Below are 24,299 nucleotides of genomic sequence, written 5' to 3'. Positions count from 1 at the left end.
GACTATTTAGAGCATATGACATTGGGAGTCAGTGGTAGTATTGTATCAATTGTGTCCCCTGACGAAGACGTTATTTCGATTATTTCCAAAACGTCAAAACCGGTAGAGAAGAACATCCGGTGATGGGATTTACCATTTTCTGTTGAATGTACCCACTCTGTGGAATAGAGCACATTTCTGGTTGATTGTTGTGCTAATACACGTTCTATGTGGATGAAATGAAACATTTAAGTCTATGTGGAGCTAATTTATGAAAAGCTACCACATATGGATTGTACTAAAAGTTTTAGTCCAAATTTTTTACTGTGAGTGAATGAGGTTGATTGATTTGAGTTGCAAATGATGGGTTGATTGTTGATGAATTATGGTTGTGTTAAGTTTGTATTATCTGGTGTCCTATGCTCTACTGCAATGCTAATGTAATTTAATGTGTGTGGATTAATTAATGATTCATTCAATTTTGAAAATAATCTATCTCAATAAACAACATTTTTGATACCTTTAAAAATAAACAAACAACCTCTGGACATTTTTTCAGTATATTATGTTTTGCTATATGCCTGCACTGAACTACATTATTTATGCTATGTCCGGTTTTGAAGTTAGATTTGGTATGCTACACTGTTATGTTATGCCATGTCATGTTTGAAGTTATAGAAACGTGTTGTGTAAGGTTTTGTTCTGCAGCGGTCAGTGTTCATTTCCCAAAGCTAAATGCACGTTGACACAAATGTAACGGAGTGCTACTATATGTACTCATTCACTCCTTTCGCAGAGGGGGAGGAGGAGTGGTGGTGGCGGTATGTTAGTTTCCTTTTATTCTAGCTGTACAAGTCATTATATTATGTTGAGGTTTCATTATAATGTTTTGCTTTAAATGTCTCATTTTCAAGCGCCTTTAAAGCTGCCAGAAAACAATTGGTATCAACGTCCTAAACACATTAAAAAAAGGGAAGTCATGGCCAGAAAGTCATTTACCATCCAAGCCGCTATGTTGTGGAATAATCTTCCAAAAGCCACGCGCACAGAAAATAGTCTGAGATTTAGGAAAGAGCTGAAAACAATCATGAGTAATTCAAGTCAGATGACTGCCGTCCTATTTCTCGTTGTCATGTCCTCCTTTCTCTTTTCTTGTGCTTCTTTCTGCGCTCTGATGCCTGCGGGCTCTGGCGCATTATAAGTTAACAAATCAAAATCAAAAACAAATCAGAAGGATAGACATGGGATGCCCTCTATTAACAGCATACAGTAACTGCAGTCCAGTATGAGATGTCTTGTCAATGTTGGGATTATGCAGATTAACTCCCATAAACACACAGCCTACGCCTAAAATTATTCTTGCCTCACACACCAATAAAGCCATTACTTTAAGGCACTAGCAGGACTTGGGAACCTCCAGGAAGGCCGGACTTGTGCTTCTGCTCTCAAACAATGGCTGAAATCCCATCCTCAGTTAAATGTGCCTATATTTCCTTCCAGCGTACTAGTCTATAGAATCTGGCCGTTACAAGCTATACAGGAATGTAACTGCGATAGAAAAGACATTGTGTTGCGCATTAGACAGCAGCTGGAGAAATGCACAGTGGGAGTGATGGAGATTGAGTTGGCATGGATCCCCACTCATTGTTGGATATTGGGAAATGAGTTGGTGGACTGGGCTGCATATGAGGTTACGACTTGGGTGGTAGTGGATATAAAGATCCCCTTGCGTGTATTTGAGGCTCAGGTGGTGGTGAAAGGCTTAGTTAAGGGAGAATGGCAAAGCAGATGGGATACGAGCAGGAAGGGCAGGCATTTGTATGAAGTACAAAGGGCGGTTCAGTGTAAAAGATGTGGGGGAAATGCAGAGTTGGCACATGGATAGGAAACTATTTTGAATCTGCTAAAAGTGGGCCATGCAGGTTTGAAAGGATGGAAGTTTATAATGGGCAGAGTCACCTCTCTGAATTATGGGGCAAGGCGGAAGCCCAGAAACAGTGGATCATTATGATGGGATGCGAAAAGTTCAGACTGCACAGGGAATTGCTAATAGCCAGTATGTATGAGTAGAATCAGGGTGTCTGTGAAGAGTATGTCTGACTTGTTTCAGCCCAAACTGGGTCCGAGGATAAGCAGTGCAGGTTCTTCCTTCAATTTGAATGGGAAACTAGGAAGTGGGAGGTGCTTTTACAGATGTGCACGGCGAACATCATCTCTCCAGATGGAAATAGTCTGCTCCGGCCCTTGTGGAGCCATCCCAACAAGAACCACTTGGCCGTTCGTGGCTCAGGGTAGTAAACAAAGGGGGCACTTCATGCTGTCTTCTTGGGCATAGTTTCGACATGGCTTGGCTCACCATGACACTGTGGAAGGATCAGAAGTCTGACCACGGCTAAGCCATGGACAAGTTTGGTGTTCTTAAGCACTAGTGTTTTGGTAACCATGACATAAATGCAAGGCATAAAATAAGCAGTGTTGCATAGCAAGTTGCTATGCAATTCTGCAGGGTTACTCATTAAATTAACACTTGTGTAGCAAAGCTAGCTATTTAAGATCCCTGTTCAATGAAAACCTAGCTCACCCTGAATTCCTCTCTTGCCCACAAGGCTCTGCACTGTCTGCACTTACCCCTGCACTTTTACCTATTGTTTTTATTTGTTTTTACTTATTTATTTTTTACTGTTGATCATATGTATTGCACTGCCCCCCTCGCCTGCACTTGCGCTATCTCAATGTCACCTGGCCTAGTAAGATCATTGTCTTTGTCTTCCCTCTGTTCCCTCCCTTGCCTCGTTGCGCCTTCAAACACTTGTGTATAGGTGCGTTATAAATAGCATATCATAAGGCTCTCTCCACCCTCTTTTCTCTGTTCACTGCAAGTTCAAAGGGGCTCATTGACAGAGTGCAGCAGTACTCCTCTGCGCCACTCTTAAGTACCAGAGACCTGTGTAGGAGTACTAGTCAAGATTGTGTTCTTATTTTTCCAAAAATTGCAAACAAGAAGTTATCAAGATAATACTTTTATTAAGCTATTATCCGATTGAAGCTGGGCCCAGCTTCAAAGGCCTGCGTTTAAGGCCCCATGTCTTTTCCCTGTCTTGCCAGGGCTTGCCGCGCCTTGCTAACGTGCTTTCGGCGCCTTGCTAACATGCTTTCGGCCTGCTATTCACCACCTGTTTGCACCCTGGGTTACTTCTGTCCATTCCCCAGGTAAGAAGTGCTCACGTTCTGATCCCGTACCTTTTCAGGCCATTACGCACCCTTACAGCTTTCATGCTGCCCACACTGCTCTCATGTGAGCGCTTTTCACTTAACACACCCTAGGCTCTTACTCGCGTGATATTTGTACCTTACCTTCCTCTGTGCGTGCTCATGCAGTCGGCTGATATTCTGCATTCATCACCCTCAAAGCATGGAACTCTACCTGAGCCACCAAAGACTAGATCATTGCCTACTTCGTACAACTAACATTTGCCTCTGCTCAGACATTTAACTCGCTGTGTTCCCCTACACTATGTTGTACTTACTGCTGCCTGTCTCGTGTGCATCATGAGGGACCACGAACACAGCTACACAACCATGGCATAATCTCATTGCCTTAACCGAGGTATCCTAGACTGTCGTATGCTCCTATCCACATCTTGTGAATCGGCGTGTGATCCACCCCCTCACATAACATCACTAACCTGTCTGTCAAGTGTTCTGCTCCTCTTCTAAAGGGCTAACTACCTAGGTTGTAATTTTTAATGCTGCCCGCCCATCTTTGCTACGACTTGCATGCCTGCCATAGCAATGGCTTGCCTTATCTGCCCTATACTGATCGTACATGACCCTTTTAGACTTCCCTGGACCCACCTTTTAGCATAATCACATGCCCTATACTGTTGTCCACATGTATTATTTACCGTCACTTTGCCTGACTGGCCGTTAATACCCTCATGTTTACTAGGTGATTTGTTACAATGTTTGGCTTCTCTGACGCCTTATCTCTCACCACCTCCCTGTGCCTAAGCAGGCTTAATGTGGCATACCTGACGCAGTTCCCTGCATAAGAGGCAAGAATTCCTAGGTATATAATCAATGCACCTACTATGTCCCTATATGTACTCCCCATGTAGTTCCCTGCAACAAGAAGCAAGGCTTTCCAAATATGTATTTTTTTCTTTTGCACTACCGAGGCCCTATGTTATTGCCTGGTTCGTAACTACTGTAACTTGTTGCCTCAAGCACTTACTGTAACCATATTCTTAAGTCAAAGCGCCTAGATGCCTCTGGGCGTTGCACGCTATATAAATACCAAAATAAATAAGCTAACTATATCCTTTCAAAGACCAGTATGCGTTAACTTTTTTTTTATTTTTGAAAGACAGGCAATTCCATTCCTCACAATTTTAGTTGTAACATAATGCTTAATTACAGTATTGCTACTGTAAAACACTGCATTGTCTCCATGCTTTACAGTAAAAGTTAGTGTATCTAAATCTCAGTGTCAACTATATTTCATTTTGTTGGGAAGATGCATCAAATTGACACAAACACTTTTGAAAATGTAAATGATCATACGGCCAAATGCTTTTGATGAGACAGCTAGTTCTGTGACATGCTGGTTGCCTACATCTTTGAAACTAATGCTCCACCCATGAGCTAATCCCCAAACTCCTTGATATTCGATCTTATCACTCTGCTGCTTAGCCTGAAAGTGTGATGGCCGCTAAGTAGACTTTTCCTCCTAGTCTGACTGGTTGTCTTCCTGCTATGTGATCCACCCTGTGTAGTCTTTTACTTTCTTTCTTCTTACATAATGAGTACACAAAGCTAACTTGATATTTCTGCAAATAACTGTCGTTAGATCCAGTCTGTACATCTACAGATCTACTCCAATAACATACACTGTTAGCCTCCAGAGCTTGCTTTGCTTGATGATTATAATTGCAGTATATATTAGCACCTGCGAGGGAGCCTGTCAAACTGTCAGCTAACCTTTTGCATTTTACATACTCATCCAGGGATCGCAAAGTCTATTCACTCGAGCAAATTTAATGAAGGCCGCGTCCAATTTGCAGGGAACGTTTGACACTTTTAGTTAACATTTACTTTGTTTGCAATACATTTCAAATACAAGATTCACTCTGCAGGGCTAGTCCCTGGGTGGCAGCAGTGGGCCTAACAAAGTGAGTTTGTAGTGACATGCACTATTTTTTTACTACCATTGCCATGGGTCGAGTGCCATTTCTCTTAGGTAGAATAGATAAACTAAGTTACTCAAACTGCAGGTGTAGTGGAATTTTAAAGAAGTTGCAAGCCCCAAATCATCTCACTAATGTCTTACTTCAGCGGTACACAAACATGCTGTATTGTTGCTTCTTTTATGTCTTGGATACAAATAACTTCTAGTGACATTAAACATATTAGTACAGCAAAATGGGCTTGTTCGCTAATCAAGAACCTTTTAATTAGCAAACTCTACAAATTAATTTTTGAACACTAATGTATGCCTTGAAATGGGAAAAACTAAAAAAGTGAGCATTTTTTACTAGCTTTTTGGGCAGCTGTTGGCAAATCGGCAAATTCAGATTTCTGTCTTAAAACCTCTGCCAAATGTTGTTGGGGGGCCCTAGGAAAGTAAATGGGAGTGCTTTGCCATTAGTGTTTTCTTGGGCATGGTTTCAACATGCCCCAGCTCACCATGCAGTGAGTAGATTCCAGACCGGCCCCCCTGGTGCAGTGAACACCTTCTCTAGTTGTGCCCCATAGAATACAATACAGTCCCCTTATAAATATGGTCCAATTGTACACATAGCTCTTCCACCTTTTCCTTCTCATTCCTTCCTGAGCCCCTTTTCTATCCCTCACCCTCATCCCAACTATCTACTTTGCTCCTCCCTGCCACTACTGAATGTTCTGTCCTTCTCTACCGTTGCCTCTCTGACAGGTAAAAGTGCTTTGACGCCATGAACTATGGCAATAGGTGGCTATACAAATGCCAAATAACATATATTTGTTCTCTTTGCGTGTTTAAGGTGTTTTAGCCAATGGACAGCCCCATTTGTTTTTTTTGGATTGTGTATATATGTATTTCTGAGGCTTGTGGATCAGCTCAAAAAAGGGACGTCAACAGGGCATGCCAGTAATAATATCCCTAGTGTGATGTCCACTGTACCTATGGTCCTTAACGTGTCATCGTCCCTCAGATTATTTTTTCCCGCCATCATAGTCGGACGCATATCTTGGAGTTCCTTCTGGCTGACGCCATTACTTGTAAAAAGTTTAAAGTTAGACTTTCTTTGTCCTTTCGACGCCCGTACACCGTAAGAGATCTAACGACTGCTTTCGAGGACAAGACCATTCGTCAACGAAAACAGCTCCCGTCTCAATAAACTTTGCAGTGTGCCTAGGCTCCATCGGGCCTCGGCCATATACAGTAGGGAGAGGTCATAATCCATCTCACTTGAGAGAGAATGCATGTTCCCCTATACTGCCTTGTATTTCGCCGGGCTGCCATCCTTCCATACTATAGAAAATACACCTTTTAAATTCTGTCCTTCCTGTAACAGGAAGTTTTCCTGGACGGATTCAGTGTGTGTAACCATTGCTCACTAGGGACCACTCCGAAAAACAGTACAAGTCCTCCAAACTGTTTCGGCCAAAAACTTTAAAGGACTGGCAAACTAAACGCTGGGCCCACCATGCCATGCAGGTCGCGGCTGCCATGGATGTCGTGGGAACCTCCAGCGATGTCAGCATCCTAAGTGGTGCAGAGGGTGATTGGGACACAATGGATTCCTGCATGCGAGCCCCTGACCCCAACAGGCAGGCTGGCGGTTCTGCTACGGAGACAACACCCGGCGTCTCAAGCACCTCCATTACACACCACACTAAACACATCCCCCGTGGCCAACTATCGACCACATCGTCGACCGATAAGCCACACGTGGTGTCGAAGGGAAGGTCCGATAAATCCCTGTCCTCTGAGCCATCGCGATCACCACACGATAGGCCGACGAAACAGACGCCAACGTCTGTTTCCGACACCACAACCAGATCAGGAAAGTCATCTGGTTCCGGTAACCGTGCATCGAAAGACACATCGACGGCCCCTGCTAAAAATTTGAAAATTAGTGATTTAATTAAGAAACACGTTTCTGACAACCCTTCTCAAAGCAGATGTCGAACTCCAAATCCTTGATGCCCCAAGCCTCAAAATCACAAAGTTCAAAGAATAGGGATTATTCTGCCCCCTAAAGCCACCCTTTCAGGGGCAATGCATCACAAACAGCCCCTTGCTCCAGAGCCTCTGCCTGCACCTGTTCCCTCAGTGTTGCCAAGCTCATCCAAATGGACCCCAGAACAGTTTGATGGGGTCATGAGGACAATGTTTAGTTTGAATTTTTTTTGATTCACCCCTAGATAAACTTAGCAACCTCCAGGGGCCCCATCAAGGCGAAGGAGCTAACAAGTAGCCCGAAGCCAAAAGAGCCCGCCTGGACGCAACGCAAACTAATACCTCTACTATCAAGATGTGGCTGATGACATATATTATTACGACACTCAAGGTTCCCAACACCGTGGCTCATTAGCAGACCCAGAAGACCAAGGTGACATGAGGGACACAGATTAATACTATGACTATGATGATGTATACATCATCCAATCCCCAGACCATACCAACCAACCAGTGGCTAATTCCCTGGTGGACTACCAGCTGCAGTATAATGACCACCTTTTAAAAGCTGCAGAACACTTTAAAATCGATACCCAGGTAGCCCAAGTCGATAAAGGCTTTGTAGAGGACATCCTTGGAAATAAATAATCCTCAGCACAGTTCCTCCCACTGTTTCAATCTGTCCAAACGCGCATTCAGCCTTCTCTATTTAGCCCCGATCTGACAATGACAGTCCACCCACGCATTGAAAAAATGTTTAGACCAGTCCCTTCAGACCCATTGTACATTAGGGGGCAGCTAAAGCATGTCTCTCTATTAGTACCACCACAAGGAAGAGAGCAGGAACACCTTTAACCTCTGCGGAAGCTCCTCCTGACAAGAAGAGCAAAAAGATGTACACTGTACACTCTAGGCAGGAAAGTAGCTTCCTCTGCTGCCTATCAAGTGAGGATAGCAAACACTACGCTAATGTCCAATAACAATTGCCACAAGTGGGATGAGATCTCACAGCAAATGCTCTAGCCCAGAACCCCTAAAGACACAGCTCTTACAAACAGTTGCTAAAGGAAGACAAAAGTTGCATCCTTAAAAATAACTTAGACGCAGCAGACAATGGGGGGCAAATTGTGGCGGAAGATACCCTCATCAAACGCCATGCATGGCAACGTCAATCGGGTTTCAAGTTGGAGACCCAAGCCACCCTTTTTGAACATGCCTATCGAGCCGCACTCATTATTCGGTAAAGTGGTCGAGGACGCACTGAAGAGCGCTAAGGGGGAATATGACGCCCTCAAATCCCTGGGACAACTCACAAACAAACCCTTTGTACAGAGAGGAGGTTCAAAAACACGTTGGGTTAGATGACAGAACTCCCAGTGGTCCTCCAACTACAACCAGGGCAGGCAGAGTTCATCCTGGGGTCCCCTCACAGGAGCAGTCCTCCAACAAAACTTTCAAAGGGGCCACAGAAGGTCCAGAAGTAGAGGCAGTTCCTCCACCTCAAGAGGGGGCTCCACCCCTCCTATGCAATGTCCACCCGCTACAGCTCCCCTCGCATGCCTCTCCAGTAGGTCATATTTCTCACTTAACCCACGCATGGGAGGGCATCACTTCGGACAAGTGGGCACTTTCCACCGTGGCAGAGGCTATTGCATAGAGCTAATAAAAACACCAGCCACCCGCCAAGACAAACTACACAGGAAGAACAGCGCATCCTGCTAGAAGAGGTCCAATCATTGCTACTAAACGACGCCATAGAAATCGTCCCGGCAAACCAGATAAACAAGGGTATTTATTCATTGTACTTCCTTGGGCCAAAGAAAGACCTAACAATACGCCCTGTCCTAGACCTGCGCCCTGCGAATACCTATGGCAAGTCACAGAAATTCTGCATGACAACGCTACAGGAAGTAATCCCACTGCTAAAACAGGGGGACTACATGGCAACCTTGGACATGACACATGCATACTTTGATATTTCTATGTTCCCAGTGCACAGATGATTCCTGCGCTACAAAATAGCAACTCAATACTACCAATTCAAGGAGCTACCCTTCGGCATAGACTCTGCTCCAAGGGTAGTCACCAAGGTACTAGCGGTAGTGGCAGCGCACCTATGCAGAAATCAATCCCAGTGTATCCTTATCTGGACGACTGGCTGATAACTGGGGAATCCCCTCAAATTTGCAACAAAAAGACCCAAAGAACGATCGATCTTCTGTTACAATAAGGGTTCTAAATCAACGAGAAAAAAATCGTCTTGTTTGAAGCAAAGCAAAAATATTCTTAAGAGCTGTCATAAAGATAGAAGAGAGACTAGTCTTCCCGTCAAACTAGCCGGTCGCAGAATAACTGTACGCAAAGCAGAGCGCTTGCCCGGGAGGATGGCTTCATGGATTTACCTGGTTCCACATGCACGGTTGTGCATGCGCCCAATGCAAGAGTGGTTAGCAAAACAGTGGTCACAGGCAAGCGGTCAGTGGGACGATCTAGTGGTTGTTTCGCTAACCCTAGTTCAAGCGCTACGCTGGTGGACAAAGGAAAATCTGTTGAAAGGAAAACATTTTCACAACCCTGCAGTGTAAGCTATTGTCACAACAGACTCTTCACTCACCGGGTGGGGAGCCCATTACCTTCACCACACAGTGCACATGGCCTGTGGCACCATTTCACAGCCCAAAATCACACACACCTCTTAGAGCTTCTAGCAGTGCTCAACGCCCTACAAGCTTTTCAAGTGCATCTAACAGGCCAAACAGTACTAGGCCTCACAGACCGCACCACTGCCATTTACATAAACAAGCAAGGATGCGCACACTCTCCAAGTCTGTCCAGGCTAGCCCAAAAAATGTGGAAGTGGGCATCAAGCGGAACATGTTCCTAGTGTCGCAACACATTCCAGGAGAACTCAATTCTCTAGCAGACTCACTAAGCAGAGATCCTCTACCCGAAGAGCACGAGTGGCAGCTCAGCAAATAAATTTCAGACAATATATTTTCCCTCTGGGGCTATCCTCTGTTCGACTTCGCCACAAGCCTAAATACACAATGCCCAGACTTTGCATCCAGGTTTCCTGACCGGAAACGCCCTGTGGATGAGGTGGTCAGGGAAATTTCCTTACGCTTTTCCCCCAACACAGCTACTGAGCAGGATAGCGAAAAAGATGCACCAGGAACAATTAACTATAATCCTGGTTGCTCCTATCTGGGCGAGACAACCTTGGTTTCTGCATCTGCGCAAACTGGCGATGTGCGATCCAATCAAACTCCTGTGCCCCTTCAACATGCTCACCTAAAGGATGGGGGGGGGGGGCAATGTTACAGCCACATTCTCAATGTATGAACTTGACAGCATGGCTCCTGAAGTCAGTTTGGTCATTTAAAACTACCTCAAAGGTGTATGGAAATCCTCAGAGGCAACACCAGACACTGTTCCTTTAACAAATGGTAAAGATTTGTAATATGGTGCCAGTCAAAAAATGTAAACCCGATCGAATGTGCTCCATCACACATTCTTCATTACAAGCTCCACTTACTAGACTCTGGTCTAGTATTCAACTCCATTAAATTTCACCTAGCAGATCTTTCCGTGTACACCACTTCTCAAAGCAAGGTGTCCTGGTGGAAAGTCAAACCCGCCTCCTGAGTGGGATCTAAATGTGGTACTCGCAAAGCTCATAGGTCCCCCACCGCCCCCCCCCCACTTCAGCCTATGCACAAATCCAGTCTTAAACACCTAACCTGTAAAAGAGCTTTTCTGGTGGTCATCACCTCCATAAGAAGAGTCAGTGTACTACAAGCTTTGTCAGTGCAAGGCCCTTTCTTTGCTATCCACAAAGGCAAGTTGATACTACGAACACACCCTGGGTTTTCACCTAAGTTCATATCCAAGTTCCATGTCAACCAGTCCATTGAACTACACGCTTTCTTTCAAAACCCCTCGATCAGCTGAGAAAAACCTCCTTACACTAGATTTAAGGAGGGCAGTTCTTTACCAGGTAAACAAAACTACGAAAAACAGACCAACTGTTTGTCTCCATATCCCCTGGAAGGGAAGGTGAACACGTTTAAAAAAAGGCCATGTCCAGATGGATAGTGAAATGCGTACAGCTCTGCTACTCTCTATCAAACAGAACTCTGCCTTTCACACCAAGAGTTTACCAGGGGTATAGGAGCTACTTTGGCCTTTATTGCAAACTTCCTGCTGGACACCATTTGCAGAGCAGCTACATGGAACTTTATTCATACTTTTACTCCGCGCTACTGCATTGCCACACATTCTAAGGCAGATTCACAGGTGGGACAAGTGGTGCTAAAACATCTATTTGCCGCTGTACCATCTCACAACCCACTACTGCTCTATAATCTATGCATAGCATGTGATCTAAGCAGATCCACAAGCCTCAGAAGGGATACATTACTAGCTGTAATCATATTTCTGATTCTTGTATCTGCTTAGATTTTACATGCGCCCACCCTTCCTCCACTGTGGAGTTGAAGGTGCATAGACATATTCTGCCGTTTAGCTGCTCTTATCTGCTTTATTACATTTGTACTCGCGCTACACTGCATGCTACCTCATGTCAGAAACAAAACAATCTGAGGAACCTAGACGTGTGAAGGACCATGGGTACAGTGGACGTCACACTAGGAAGAGTATTACTGGTACGCCCTGTCGACCTCCCTTTTCGAGTTTCAAAAACAAAAAATGTAATACACTGCGGCTACCACTAGATGTCGGCCTATGCATAGCATGTGAATTCAAGCAGATACAAGCATCAGAAATCCGATTACGATGAGTAATGTATCGTATATATTTCTTGTTACTAAATAACTTTATGGCCGTTGTCCCTTTAGCAAAGACATTGGTGACCTTCCAAAGCTATATTCCCATTTCAGAGGTTTCCATTTCTTGAGGGCGCACACTGCCTCTTGCCCCCATATTCTCCATTTGCTCCAGGCTCTCCCAAAGATACTGATGTATGCTTTGATTGTGAGAAAATACAAGGAAAATGTATTTCTTTTTCTTACAGATGACGTGTTTCTTCCAAAAGACATTGACCTGGACACAGTCGAAATGGATGAGACTGAAAGGGAAGTTGAATATTTTAAAAGGTAAATGGTCGGAATGTGTTTTGTTTAATTTACTGTATGAGGTGTGTTTAGTGTAGGGATCTACAAACTTTGGCTCTGCAGATCTTTTGGCTACAGCTGCCATTACCCCTAGCCAGCATAGTCCATGGTGAAGGATCATGGGAGTTGTAGTCCAAACATTTGGAGAGCTGCAGTGCAAAGCAAATCAGACCTCTATTAGACTTTAATAAAGCTATTTAATGGAGAGGAAACCGAGTCTGCTCACACACAGAAATAGCCCAAAAAATGGGATCCGTAAAGCTACAGGAATTGTCTGCAACATCTGATATGGTGAAGAGTGGCAGAGTAGTTGGCATTGACTATGTAATGATGGTTGCAAGCATTAATATGATATTTTTCAGCCCATTAGATAGTTCGGATGGCCTTTCTTTAGGTGGAAGTGCGTTCTTTATACAAAGTAATGCAGTTCTAGATCTGGTTTCTGCGTTTAGACTGCTCGAAGACTGGAATCTGTAGTCGGTGGACTTTTTTATTTTAGGTATTATGAATGTGGTTGATATACCATTTCTCAGCTAGGCAGAAAGTCATTTTTTTGGGTATTTGCTCCAGCGCAGACCTAGTATGCCAGGAGGATAACTCTTGTGCAACGTGCTTGCCTTGGGAAGACTATACCGTGCAACATGGTTTAGATCGTTTGTCCGGCACTGAGCAGCTGGAGGAGTCTACTATTTACTTCTATCGCAGTGGATGACAAAGTTCTTTATAGTGAGCTTGTCATTGTAGGTGGGTCATATTAAACTGTAGATGCTTTACAGCGATCAGGTGAGGTACAGATGAGCTGAACATGGGCAAACCACATTGTTATTGTGGAAACGTGCAATTGATTGTTCTCTATGGCACACTGTGTAGTTTGTTATAACTCATTTGCATTAAATCGCACATTCATAATTTTAGTTGCAATGTTTTGATCATGTGCTGATGCGTGTATTGTAACCCAGATTTGCAAGTCCAAAGGTAGCAACTTATCCACTATATGTCATGTCCTCCCTCCATAGTTAATGGTGGAAGTGGGTGATTTTGCAGTTAGAGCATGCTATTTTGAAGATGTGAGCTTCTGTACCGAAAGAAATGTGTCCGGTCTGATATAACAATGTTGTGTTAATAGGTTTATATAGCGCAACTGCTGCATTTATTATGGTATGCATGGCCTTTAAGAGCTGCTGTGGTAAGCATTTGTTAGAAGCATGCCGACCAGTGCAAGTTTGTCCTGTTTTGGTCTGTGCATATTTATGGGTTGTGTATGATGTGAGATTCTAGTTTTTCTTTTATTTTTTTGCTGTACGGTCTATTTGAACGGAGCTCATATGTTCCCTAAGGTGGATGCGCAGGTTGTGGATCTCGATGTCTGCAATGGTAGCTTAGTGTGTTATGGTCTCGTGGGGGTGATCTCTTCCCTAGTGTACTTCTTTTAAGTGAGAATTTGTGTTGATCCTCATCGGTTCATGCAGGTCTGGTCTGTTCACTGAGGTGTGCGCAGTTATTGTTTGGTGTATTGTATTGTTGATGTTGGAGTGCAGTTTAGGTATAAAACATTAAAAAGAAGAACCCGAGGAATGGGGCCACATCTGGGCCCGGGGGCACAAAAGCTCCAAATGCATAACTAACAAAGAAGGGGCATTTAAAGTGGGCTACAGATGGTACAGAACCCCACAGATACTTAATAAATGCAACCCAGCCATCCCCCCACACTGCTGGAGAGGATGCCCAGACAAGGGAATGCTATATCGCCTCCTATGGACATGCCCCAAGGCCACCCAATTCTGGCAAACCGTTCTGGAAACAATGAAAGTGATCACTGGTCTCACGATCCCATGGCACCCGGGAATAGTCTTATTAGGAGCAACCGGTGATGGGCAATTCCCTCTGACCGGCCGAAGGGCAGACTTAAGCTCACACCTGCTGACAGCCGCAAAGATTTCCATAGCCAGACTCCGGAAAACACCAGAAGGCCCAGCACTCCCAATTTTGATGGTCCAAATGTTGGGACATAATGGCAGCTGAAAAAGTCACTGCCATCCGGTTTGGGAACAGGGACAAGTTCTACCAGACCTGGGCCCCCTACTATACGCAGCAGTACCCAGGGCTGGCAAGGCAACCCCCAACACGGCAATGGTTGCAGAAACTAGATTAGAAGACTAGCCAGAGGGTCCAATGTATAACCCAGAGTCCAGTGCATGGCAGGTGAACTAAACACGCAGAACGTTCCAGTCCGACAGTCACAAGTCCCTTCGTGAATCATCTTCAGGCGAGCAAGATGATCAAGTGCACGGATGTGCATTTCCTCCCCAAACCATGTGTAAAGCGAAATTGCTGTCTCTCATGTTCCCTGTTCCCCATTATCCCCCGCCCCTTCTCCCCCCCGCACCCACCATGGACTATTTCTGTTGGTGATTCTTGTTATTTGTTTCTTTGTTATTGTTTTAGTTATCCTAGCTCTAACCATCACTAGTGTCATCTGATGCATGCTGAAAAGCTGGAATGTACAAAATCAATAAAAAATATATTTGAAAAAAAAATTAAAATGGAGCATATCACTGGTTGCAGGCAAAGTAGCTCATATTATAGGAGAGCTAAGTAATGCTGGGCGCAATTGTGGAGTAATAAATCAATCGGGCGCAGAACATTGCTAGCAAAGGAGGCTGGCACCACTGAGAAGGAAAGCCTTGCTTGACCCAGTCCAGGAGCAACATGTCGTTCAAGAGTATTATTAAAGGTTTTGCTCTGTTTACTGGACTGTGTAATGTGGAGCAACCGAACACATGGTAGCAGGACTTCACAGGGAAAATCAGAAGCACATAAACCAATGAGGATCTAAAGATCATAATGTACGTCGTGCTGGGGGGGGGGCAATACCCGTGCGAACTAGTGAATGTGTAGGTTTTTAGTATATCACAGGGCACGTCATCAGAATGACACCATGCAGTGTAAAGTAGACGAAATTGCATTTGGAAGGGATTGTGTCCTCCGACGTATTCCTTATTTTTGATAATACGTTTCCAGCTTGCTGGCCTTGGAATTTTTTTTCTCTAGAGGGCGCTGCGCATCGACGTCCGCCGAGTCGATGTCCCTCGACGACCACCGTATCGGTGCTGACATCACCATGCCCATAAATAGCCACGCGCTGGGTCCGTTGCTCAGTTCCGTTTTTCCACGCTTCGTGGGGCCTCGGAACATCGTTGCTCAGTTCAGTCAGGATAACCCTCTATATCTACTCGAATAAATACCAACTCGTTCTCGATGGCATCTTCATCGGAACCGACGACGCTGCAATCCGGCTTCAAGAAATGTCGAGACTGCAGTAAAAAATGTCGATAACGGATCCACACAGGATCTGCTTGTGGTACTTGGGAGCCGAGCACCATTGTTCGGAGTGTGAGGACTGCATGTCCATGACCGTGAAAGCCTTGAAGGAGCACAAGGGGAAGCTCGTGAGAGGTAAGTGTCAAAACCTCCTCGAAGGTTTCTTCAGCTGAGTCGAGGCATTCGTCTCCTCGCCGTCGAAAACATTCCCATTCTAGATCTCGAAGTAGCTCCCACCATTCGTCGAGATCAAGACACTCAAGAGACGTCGAAGATCCCCTTCCTCGTCTTCTGTTTCCCCAGAAAGGGTCTCCTGTCCCACAAAACACAGCTCTCAGACTGAGTGGGAGGAATTCAGAAAGAAAATGTTAAGCGTCTTCGAGAAAGCGGCCTCGACCCCCTCAAAGACAGCTGAGGGTGATACCCCGGGTGAAAAACCCAAAAAATCAAAACGCTGCGAGTCGCTGCACCCGTCGAAACATTTCACCCGAGAGCGCCACGAGCCATCGGGTAAGAAGGCACCATCTTCGCCGTCGTCGAAGGGTTCTTCGACGCATCGGTCGATGGACTCGATGCCATTGTCGACATTGACGCCGATGAAAGAGAAGACCAAGGCTACTCCACAGCCAACGGTGCTTCCAAGGGCCTCCGGCACAACGCCAAGACCGTCGTCGACATCCTTGAGTAGGATCCCGATCCTATCGAGTTCTTCGAGACCTCTTCCAGTTTTCTCGACGCCTTCGAAGCCGGTCACATCGGTGTCGACGACATTGACGTTTTCTCGCCCAATAATGACGAGTTTGGCTCCTTCTGCCTTAGAGATGGGTTTTACACCATTTCAGAGGTCAGAGTACCCTGGACTATCTTCAATTTATGAAGAGGGGGACGATTCTGACCAGGAAACATTTGGGTTGCAGAGGACCACACTGCCTATTTCAGAGGATTTCACCTCTGAGGAAAGAAGGTTGAAGGACCTACAGGAGTCACTACATGAGGCAAGTATGCTGGACACTTCCCCAGAAGTGGAATTTGTTAAGCCAGACCCAGGGGAACAGGCCGAAACACCCTATAGAAGCCTTATGGCAAGAATTATTGAATTTATGGGTTGGTCTGCACCTTCGCCTGTTTTTCAACAGGATGACCTGACAGACATATTAGACAAAGGTCCACAGGAGGACCCTGTGGTCCCCTTCCATGCAGCCTTACAAAGGGAAATTACATCTAATTGGGAAACTCCTGAAGTTATCCCTGCGGTCAATAAGATTGTCAGCCAAGTATAGGGTAGCGGCTGCTGACCCTGAATACTTATCAAAACACCCGACTCCAGAGAGCCTGGTGGTCCAAGCGGCAACTTCATCTAGCAGTAGAACCGCTTACCCTACTGTCCCACAGGATAGAGATGACAAGAGGTACGATTCTATGGCGGAGAAAGTCTTCTCTGCTTGTAGTATGGCGTTGAAGTCCATCAACGCCACCTGTACGCTCGCCAGGTTCAGTCACACACTGTGGGAGTGTGCTTCATCAGCGGCTGACTGCATACCCGAAGGAGAGGAAAAGGAAGCCTTCCTTAACATTATTAAAGATGGCAAAGATGCCATGTGCGAATCACTTCAAACTGGCATCCATTCCGCTGGCAGTATCAGCAGGGCCATGGCGGCAAGTACAACAATCCGCAGGCATGCGTGGTTGCGAAAGTCTGGCTTTGCTCCAGATGTACAGGCCAGACTTTTGAATATGCCCTTTGACGGCTCTTCGTTATTCGGAAAGAAGGCTGATGACAGTCTGGAAAAGTTGCAGACACCTAAAGCAGCGGCAAAATTGTTAGGAGCTGCAATCCGCCAAACTCCTTTTCACCCCTCAGGAACCTCTGCAGGAGGAAAGTCCTTTCGCTATTATTCCGCATTCGGGAAAGGCAGAGGACAGCCGGCTCAAAGACACCAAAGGAGACCTACCCGAGGTGGACGGGTCAAAAGTACTAAAGCCGCAGCAGCAGGTGCCTCTTTACCCTCGGCATCTGCATCATCCGCCCCCAAACCACTCTGAGGTCTCTCCACACAAAACACCTGTAGGGGGCAGGTTAACTCACCATCTGACGGAATGGCAGGCTATAACGTCAGATGCTTGGGCATTGGAGACAGTTGCCCAGGGTTACTGCCTACCCTTTCTACACATCCCTCAGTCATCCACCGGGGCACAGCTCTCTAAATGTTGCAGATCCGCTCCTCTTGCAGAAGATCATAGACCTGCTAGATAAAGGTGCCATAGAACCGGTACCTGTAGCGGACAGGAACAAGGGCTGGTACCCCCCTCCTTTCTCATACCAAAGAAAGACGGAGGACTGAGACCCATCCTGGACTTACGAGAATTGAACAAGTTCCTCAAGAAGGACAAGTTCAAGATGGTAACTCTCTCTCAGATCCTTCAGGCCCTCCAGCTCCAGGACTGGCTGGTATCTCTGGACCTTCAGGATGCTTATTTCCATGTGCCAATCCATCTCAAACACAGGAAATACCTGAGGTTCGCAATTGGCGACTCTCATTATCAATTTCGAGTTCTGCCATTTGGGCTGACCTCCGCCCGAGGGTCTTCACCAAGCTAATGTCAGTAGTGGCGGCGAGTCTAAGGAGGCAAGGGATCCACTTCTACCCCTACCTGGACGATTGGCTGATCAGGGCTGTATCTTCAAAACAGGCCCAGGTCCAGCTAGATTATGTCTGCCACTTCCTTCACAAACTGGGCTTCTCCCTCAATTTAAAGAAGTCACAGAGACTCCAGTTCATTGGAGCGGTCCTGGACACTTCCCTGGGAAAAGCCTCGCCACCAGAGGTGAGGGCTCAAGATATTCTGCAGATGGTCAACAAGTTTCAAAATACCCAACGTCTCCCAGCCTTCGACTTTTTGAGGTTGCTAGGCCTCATGGCATCCTGCATCTTCCTTGTGCCAGAGGCTCGCCTGAGAATGAGATCTCTTCAGTGGGCACTGAAAACTCAGTGGTCACAATTCTCAGGGAGAATGACAGATCTCCTCCGGATTCTGGACAAATTAGCCCGCGACCTTCAATGGTGGGCCTATCCAGAGAACATCTTGAAAGGAGAACTGTTTTGGCAACCGTGGCCGGAGATAACATTAGTCACAGATGCCTCACTCACGGGGTGGGGAGCCCATGCCAACAACTTGACCATCAGCGGTCGTTGGTCTCCATCGGAGTCCAGACTACACATCAACCTATTGGAGCTGAGAGTGATCAGACTAGCGCTGAAAGCTTTCCTGCCATCATACAGGGGAGAAATGTCCTGATAATGACGGACAACACGGTGGCCATGCACTACCTCAACAAAGAGGAGGCGTAGGATCACTGCCACTGTGCAGAGAGGCAATGCAGCTCTGATTTTGGGCAATTCGGGAAGGAAACTCTCTATCGGCAGTCCGCCTAGCCGGAGAGAAGAACTTGACAGCGGACGCTCTGAGCAGGCAGAGCACAGTCTCCCACGAGTGGGAGCTAGCTCAGGAAGTCCTTCAAGAGATCTTCGCCCTTTGGGGAACCCCTCAGGTGGATCTGTTCCCCACAAGCACCAACAGGAAGTGCGATCTGTTCTGTTCAAGGGAATTTCCCCCGCGAGGAGCTCTAGGAGACGCGTTCGTAGTGGACTGGGAGTTTCCACTCCTTTACGCGTTTCCACCAGTCCCTGTTATTCCTCAAATGATCAGGAGGTTGAGAAGATTCCGGAAAACCATGATCCTAATTGCCGCGGACTGGGCCAGGAGAATGTGGTACCCGGACCTTCTAGATATGTCCATCTGCCCTCCTATCCGTCTTCCACTCAAAGAGAATCTTCTCTCGCAGAAGGGAGGTCAGGTTCCCCATCCAGACACCAGAACCCTCAACCTTCACACTTGGCTTCTGAAAGGGTGAGGTACAAGGATTGGGATCTCCCTGATGACGTCATGGAGGTGTTGCTTTCGGGCAGAAGGCCAGCAACAAAGTCTTTATACCGCTGCCGTTGGAACAAATTTTGCAGCTGGTGTAGGGAAGAGAATATCGACCCTTTTTTCATGTGGTACACCAACGGTGTTATCGTTTCTACTCTACTTGGCAAACTCAGGCCTTCAAGTTGGCACTGTAAAAGGCTATCTCGCAGAGCCTTCTATCTTCAAGCGCACTGCGGAGGAACCATCGTATTTCAAACTACCTCTAGTGATACAATTTCTCAAGGGATTAACTAATGTTTATCCTCCAAAACCATTCCAGGTTCCCTTATGGGACTTAAATTTAGTCTTAAACATCCTAATGGGCACTCCATTGGAACCACTTCACTCTTGTTCGCTGAGATTTCTCACGCTTAAAACTGTCCTATTGGTAGCACGAACATCTGCTAGGAGGGTGAGCGAGCTACAAGCTCTCTCCTGTAAACCCGCACATACAATTTTCCACAAGGGCAAAGTTGTCCTACAGGTGAAGCCTAATTTCCTCCCAAAGGTGGTTTCTGAATTTGATATTACTCAGAAAATTACCTTACCTTCGTTCTACCCTCCTCCCCATCCGGGGAAGGAGGAAGAAAGGCTACATAGGCTGGACCCAAAGCGAGCTCTCAGCTTTTATATCAGCAGAATGGATAGGATCAGGCAAGCAGACCAACTGTTTGTAGGATACTCTGGTCACAAGTTGGGACTACCCATAACAAAACAAACCCTTTCCAGGTGGATTATTTTGGCCATTCTGGAATGTTACAAACTGGCAGGGAAAGAGCCATCCCAAAATCTTAGGGCTCATTCAACCAGGGGTATCGCAGCCTCTTCGGCTCTCCAAAGAGGGGTACCGGTCCGAGACATATGTGCAGCTGCCACATGGTCATCCACACATACATTCACAAAATGTTACAACCTGGATTCCTCCACTAGTCAAGAGGCCAGATTTGGCATGGCCGTATTACATTCGGTCCATCCCTAAAGGGATACATAACATTCTTACTCCCACCTCCAATTACATGCAACTGCTATGGGAGTCTATCAAAGATAAGGAATACGTCGGAGGACACAATCCCTTCGAAGAACAAGTTACTTCTTACCTTGTAACGTTCTTTCGACGGGATGTTCCTCCGACGTATTCCTCATCGCCCCTCCCATCCATCCCCGCAGTAATACTTCCCTTGTGGTTGCAGCTTACGCTCCTTCAAGGTCAATAACCAATTCAGGCATGACTTTTCTTATGCTACAAAACGGAACTGAGCAACGGACGCAGTGCGTGGCTATTTATTGGCATGGTGACGTCGGCGCCGATACGGTGGCCATTGAGGGACATCGACTCGGCGGATGTCGACGCGCAGCGCCCTCTACAGAAAAACATTTCCGAGGCCAGCAAGCTCGAAACGTATTATCAAAGATAAGGAATACGTCGGAGGAACATCCCGTCGAAAGAACGTTACAAGGTAAGAAGTAACTTGTTCTTCTCCAGCATGGGGTCTGGCATGGATTCACATGCTCATGAATATTCCCCGTCGTCAGGCTGGGAATCCTCGGTAAAGAAAAAGTTTTTCACTTCTGAACTGCCTTTCTCCTAAAACCAATCACTGGTTTCTGGGTCATACTGCCCCCAGCCAATGACTGCTGCAAGTAAGTGACTTGTTCCTTCATGGTACAAACCAGCAAATTTAGGATTCCAGTGCTGATTGGTAGGCTTAGGCCTTCACTGTGCAAATCAGCAGGAGCAGCAGATCAGTGCAGTTAAAGCACATAGTGCAAACCAGCAGAAATTAAAAATTTGATACCAGGGTGTAAACAAACAGAAGCAAAGGATCACAATGCAAAAAAAAAATATTGGGTAATTAAGCCAGCAGTAATCTAGCAGTGTGTGAAGGGGGCCCCATGTTAGTCACCTACCTGGTCGGTGAAAGCATGTGCCCAGTGCTAGGAGAGTGACCCCGCTGGGCTTGGACGAGCAGGCAATTTAGTACACCCCTTAGCCACTCCCCTTCCCCAGCTCTACTGACCAGCATTGCCAAAGTAAAACACATTATTAAGGGTCTTGTTGCTAGAACTCAGGCCCATTTCGAATGGATTGTGTCCTCCAACGTATTCCACATCTTTGACATGTAATATCCACAGCTGTGCACTTCGGAAACTTTTTTGGCAAAGGGCGTCCTGCGTCAATGACGTTGGGTCGAAGTCCCTCGAACGCTTCCGTCGATGGCAACGTCACAGGATGTTATAAATAGGTAGGATGCACGACGCCCGTAGCCTCAGTTCTGTTTTTTCCGTGAACATGCGAACTTCGTGAGACTCGGCGCGCCACGTGTGTTCATCCTTACGATGTCTTTCTGTTCGACCCCTCCGATTCCGCGGTCTGGCCTCAAGACCTGCCGGGACTGCGAGTAGAAAATGTCGCTCACCGACCCCCACCACATTTGTTTGTGGTGTCTGGGACGAGTCGCACAACACCGACGACTGCTCAAAATGCCAGTCGCTGACTGCCAAGGCCTTGCGGGAGTGGAAGGGGAAGCTCCAGGTAGGTAGGCGCTGTAAGCCTGTTAAGTTCTTTACATCTCCAAAGGGTTTTCCACCGACGACTCGAGGGGCGACTTTCCGCGTCGGAAGGAGCCCCGGGGATCTCGGATCCGGAGTGGTTCCCGCCACTCGTCTACCTAGTCCTGGCACTCTAGGAAGTGCTTTCACCGGTCGCCTTCCCCATCCTCCTTGGAGGAGGGTGCCTCAAGGAAGGTTACGTGTCCAACAAAGTCCTCGACTCCGGAGGAATGGACAGTGTTTAAAGAATCTGTTAGCGATTTTTCAATCGCAGGGCACGGGTCCGGTTGTGCCTTCTCACGAAGCCAGCCAGGATCGGTCTCGTACCGTGGCTCGCACGCCTTCGGGCTCAGGTCCACGACGCAACTCGCATCGGGAGCCCTCGAGGTCCCATACGGACAAGAATTCGAAGAGTCGTAAGAGACGGGTCTCTAGGTCTCGGTCCTCAGCCCCAGCGAGACCGCAGCAACGTATTGAGGGCTTGGGGCTGTTGTATCAGCCCACGGTGCCTTCGACACCTGTCGACGTCAACGCCTTTGGCGCTCTCGACGTTGAAGCCTTTAGCGCTATCGGCGCATTCTGGGATTTTTTCTCAAAATTTGCCTTTGGAGTATCCAGATATTGTCGATCCTCCAAGGAAGGCTACGGCGAAGTCTGTGAGGCCTGTTTTGGACTCCAGGCCCTCTTCTGCCACCAGACCTGGGTTTCAACTCCCTCTGGCTGACATTTATGAAGAGGAGGAAAGGTCTGAGTTTGAGGACCCTGGTGAACTTGATGAAGCTCCACAATTTTCTGGAGACAGTCAGTTGGAAGAGTTGAGGCAGACCCTCCATGATGGCAGTGGGTTGGACACTTCCCCGTATGTGGAATTTGGTAGACCTGAGCCTGGGGCTCATGCAGAGTCTTCGTACTGAGTATCTGGGCTGGTCTAGTCCTCCTGAAGACTTTGTGCAGGATGATCTAAAGGACATCTCAGATCAAGGTCCGTCCTCTGACCCTGTTTTGCCATTTCATCTTACCTTGCAGAAAAGGGTGGCAGCTACTTGGCAGTCCCCGGAATCTCTTCTGGCTGTTACTAAGTATTTGATCAAGAAATACCGCCCTTCCGTTACCGACCCCAGCTAATTATCTACTCGCCCCACTCCCGAGAGTTTGGTGGTTCAGGCGGCTACAGCCACCTCGAGGCAGGCGGTGTACCCTACCATCCCTCCAGATAGGGACGACAATCGCTTCGACTGTTGGGCCTGGAAGGTATTTTCTGCTGGGAGAATGGCCTTGAAATCGGCCAACTCCACGTGTGCCTTGGCAAGGTTTTCACACTCTGTGGAATTGTTTCTTTGGTGGCTGAGCATATTCCCGAGGGGGAAGAAAGGGATGGGTGCTTTGCTCTCCTGCAGGACGGCAAGGATGCCATGTGTGAATCTCTTCAGTCGGGTTTGGATACAGCCGACCGTGTTAGCTGTTCCATGGCTATGAGCAACGTTATATGCAGATTTCCGTGGTTGTGGAAGTCGGGGTTTGCTCCGGATATGCAGGGCCGTCTTCATAAGTTCTGCGGTGCGTAAACCACTGCCTTTTCGTCCTAGGGGCCAGCAGTGGAGGGGAGGTTCTTTTCATTACTACTCCTCCTTTGGTAGAACAAGAGGGACCGCCAGTCAAAGGGGCCAGTGAAAAAGTACCCCTGGTGGTCTGGGAAATAGTGGTGCCAAAGCCGCTCAGGCAGCTGCATCTTTGCCTTTAGGCACTGCCTCAGCCGCTTCCAAACAGTCATGAGGCCATGTTGCATGGTTCGCCGGTTGCAGGCAGACGGTCTCAGCATCTCGAAGAGTGGTGAGCCATTACTTCAGATGCGTGGGTTCTGGATACCATAGCCCATGGCTACTAACTTCCCTTCCTTCAGCGGCCTCACGACAATCCACCGGGGAAACTCTTTTGAAGCTTCCGGATCCGCTCCTTGCGCAGGAAATCTTGTCCTTGCTGGAGAAAGGCGCTAGAGAACTAGTACCTGTAGTGGAGAGGAACAAGGGATGGTATTCCCCTTATTTTTTGATCCCAAAGAAAGACTGGGGATTGAGAACCATCATGGACTTGCGTTGGTTGAACAAACTTCTCCGGAAGGACAAGTTAAAGATGGTCACTTTCTCAAGTCCTCCAGGTCCTTTAACTTCAGGATTGGTTGGTGTCTC

The 24,299-nt window shown here is 46.9% G+C and overlaps 1 protein-coding gene across 5 annotated transcripts in view; it reads left to right on the top strand.

The window, feature by feature from the left end:
- FAM193A (family with sequence similarity 193 member A) overlaps positions 1–24,299 on the top strand; it is a 974,920-nt gene that overhangs the window by 911,484 nt on the left and 39,137 nt on the right. For all 5 annotated transcript variants that reach the window (XM_069632109.1, XM_069632106.1, XM_069632108.1 and 2 more), the window contains one exon: positions 12,174–12,255. In XM_069632109.1, coding sequence (XP_069488210.1) covers positions 12,174–12,255 — 82 coding nt within the window. The remainder of the gene's footprint in view (positions 1–12,173; positions 12,256–24,299) is intronic.

This window comes from Ambystoma mexicanum, chromosome 6q, assembly GCF_040938575.1.
Source record: "Ambystoma mexicanum isolate Mex_15411 chromosome 6q, UKY_AmexF1_1, whole genome shotgun sequence".
NCBI classification, from domain to species: domain Eukaryota; kingdom Metazoa; phylum Chordata; class Amphibia; order Caudata; family Ambystomatidae; genus Ambystoma; species Ambystoma mexicanum.
This window is presented reverse-complemented; position numbering and strand designations above follow the sequence as displayed.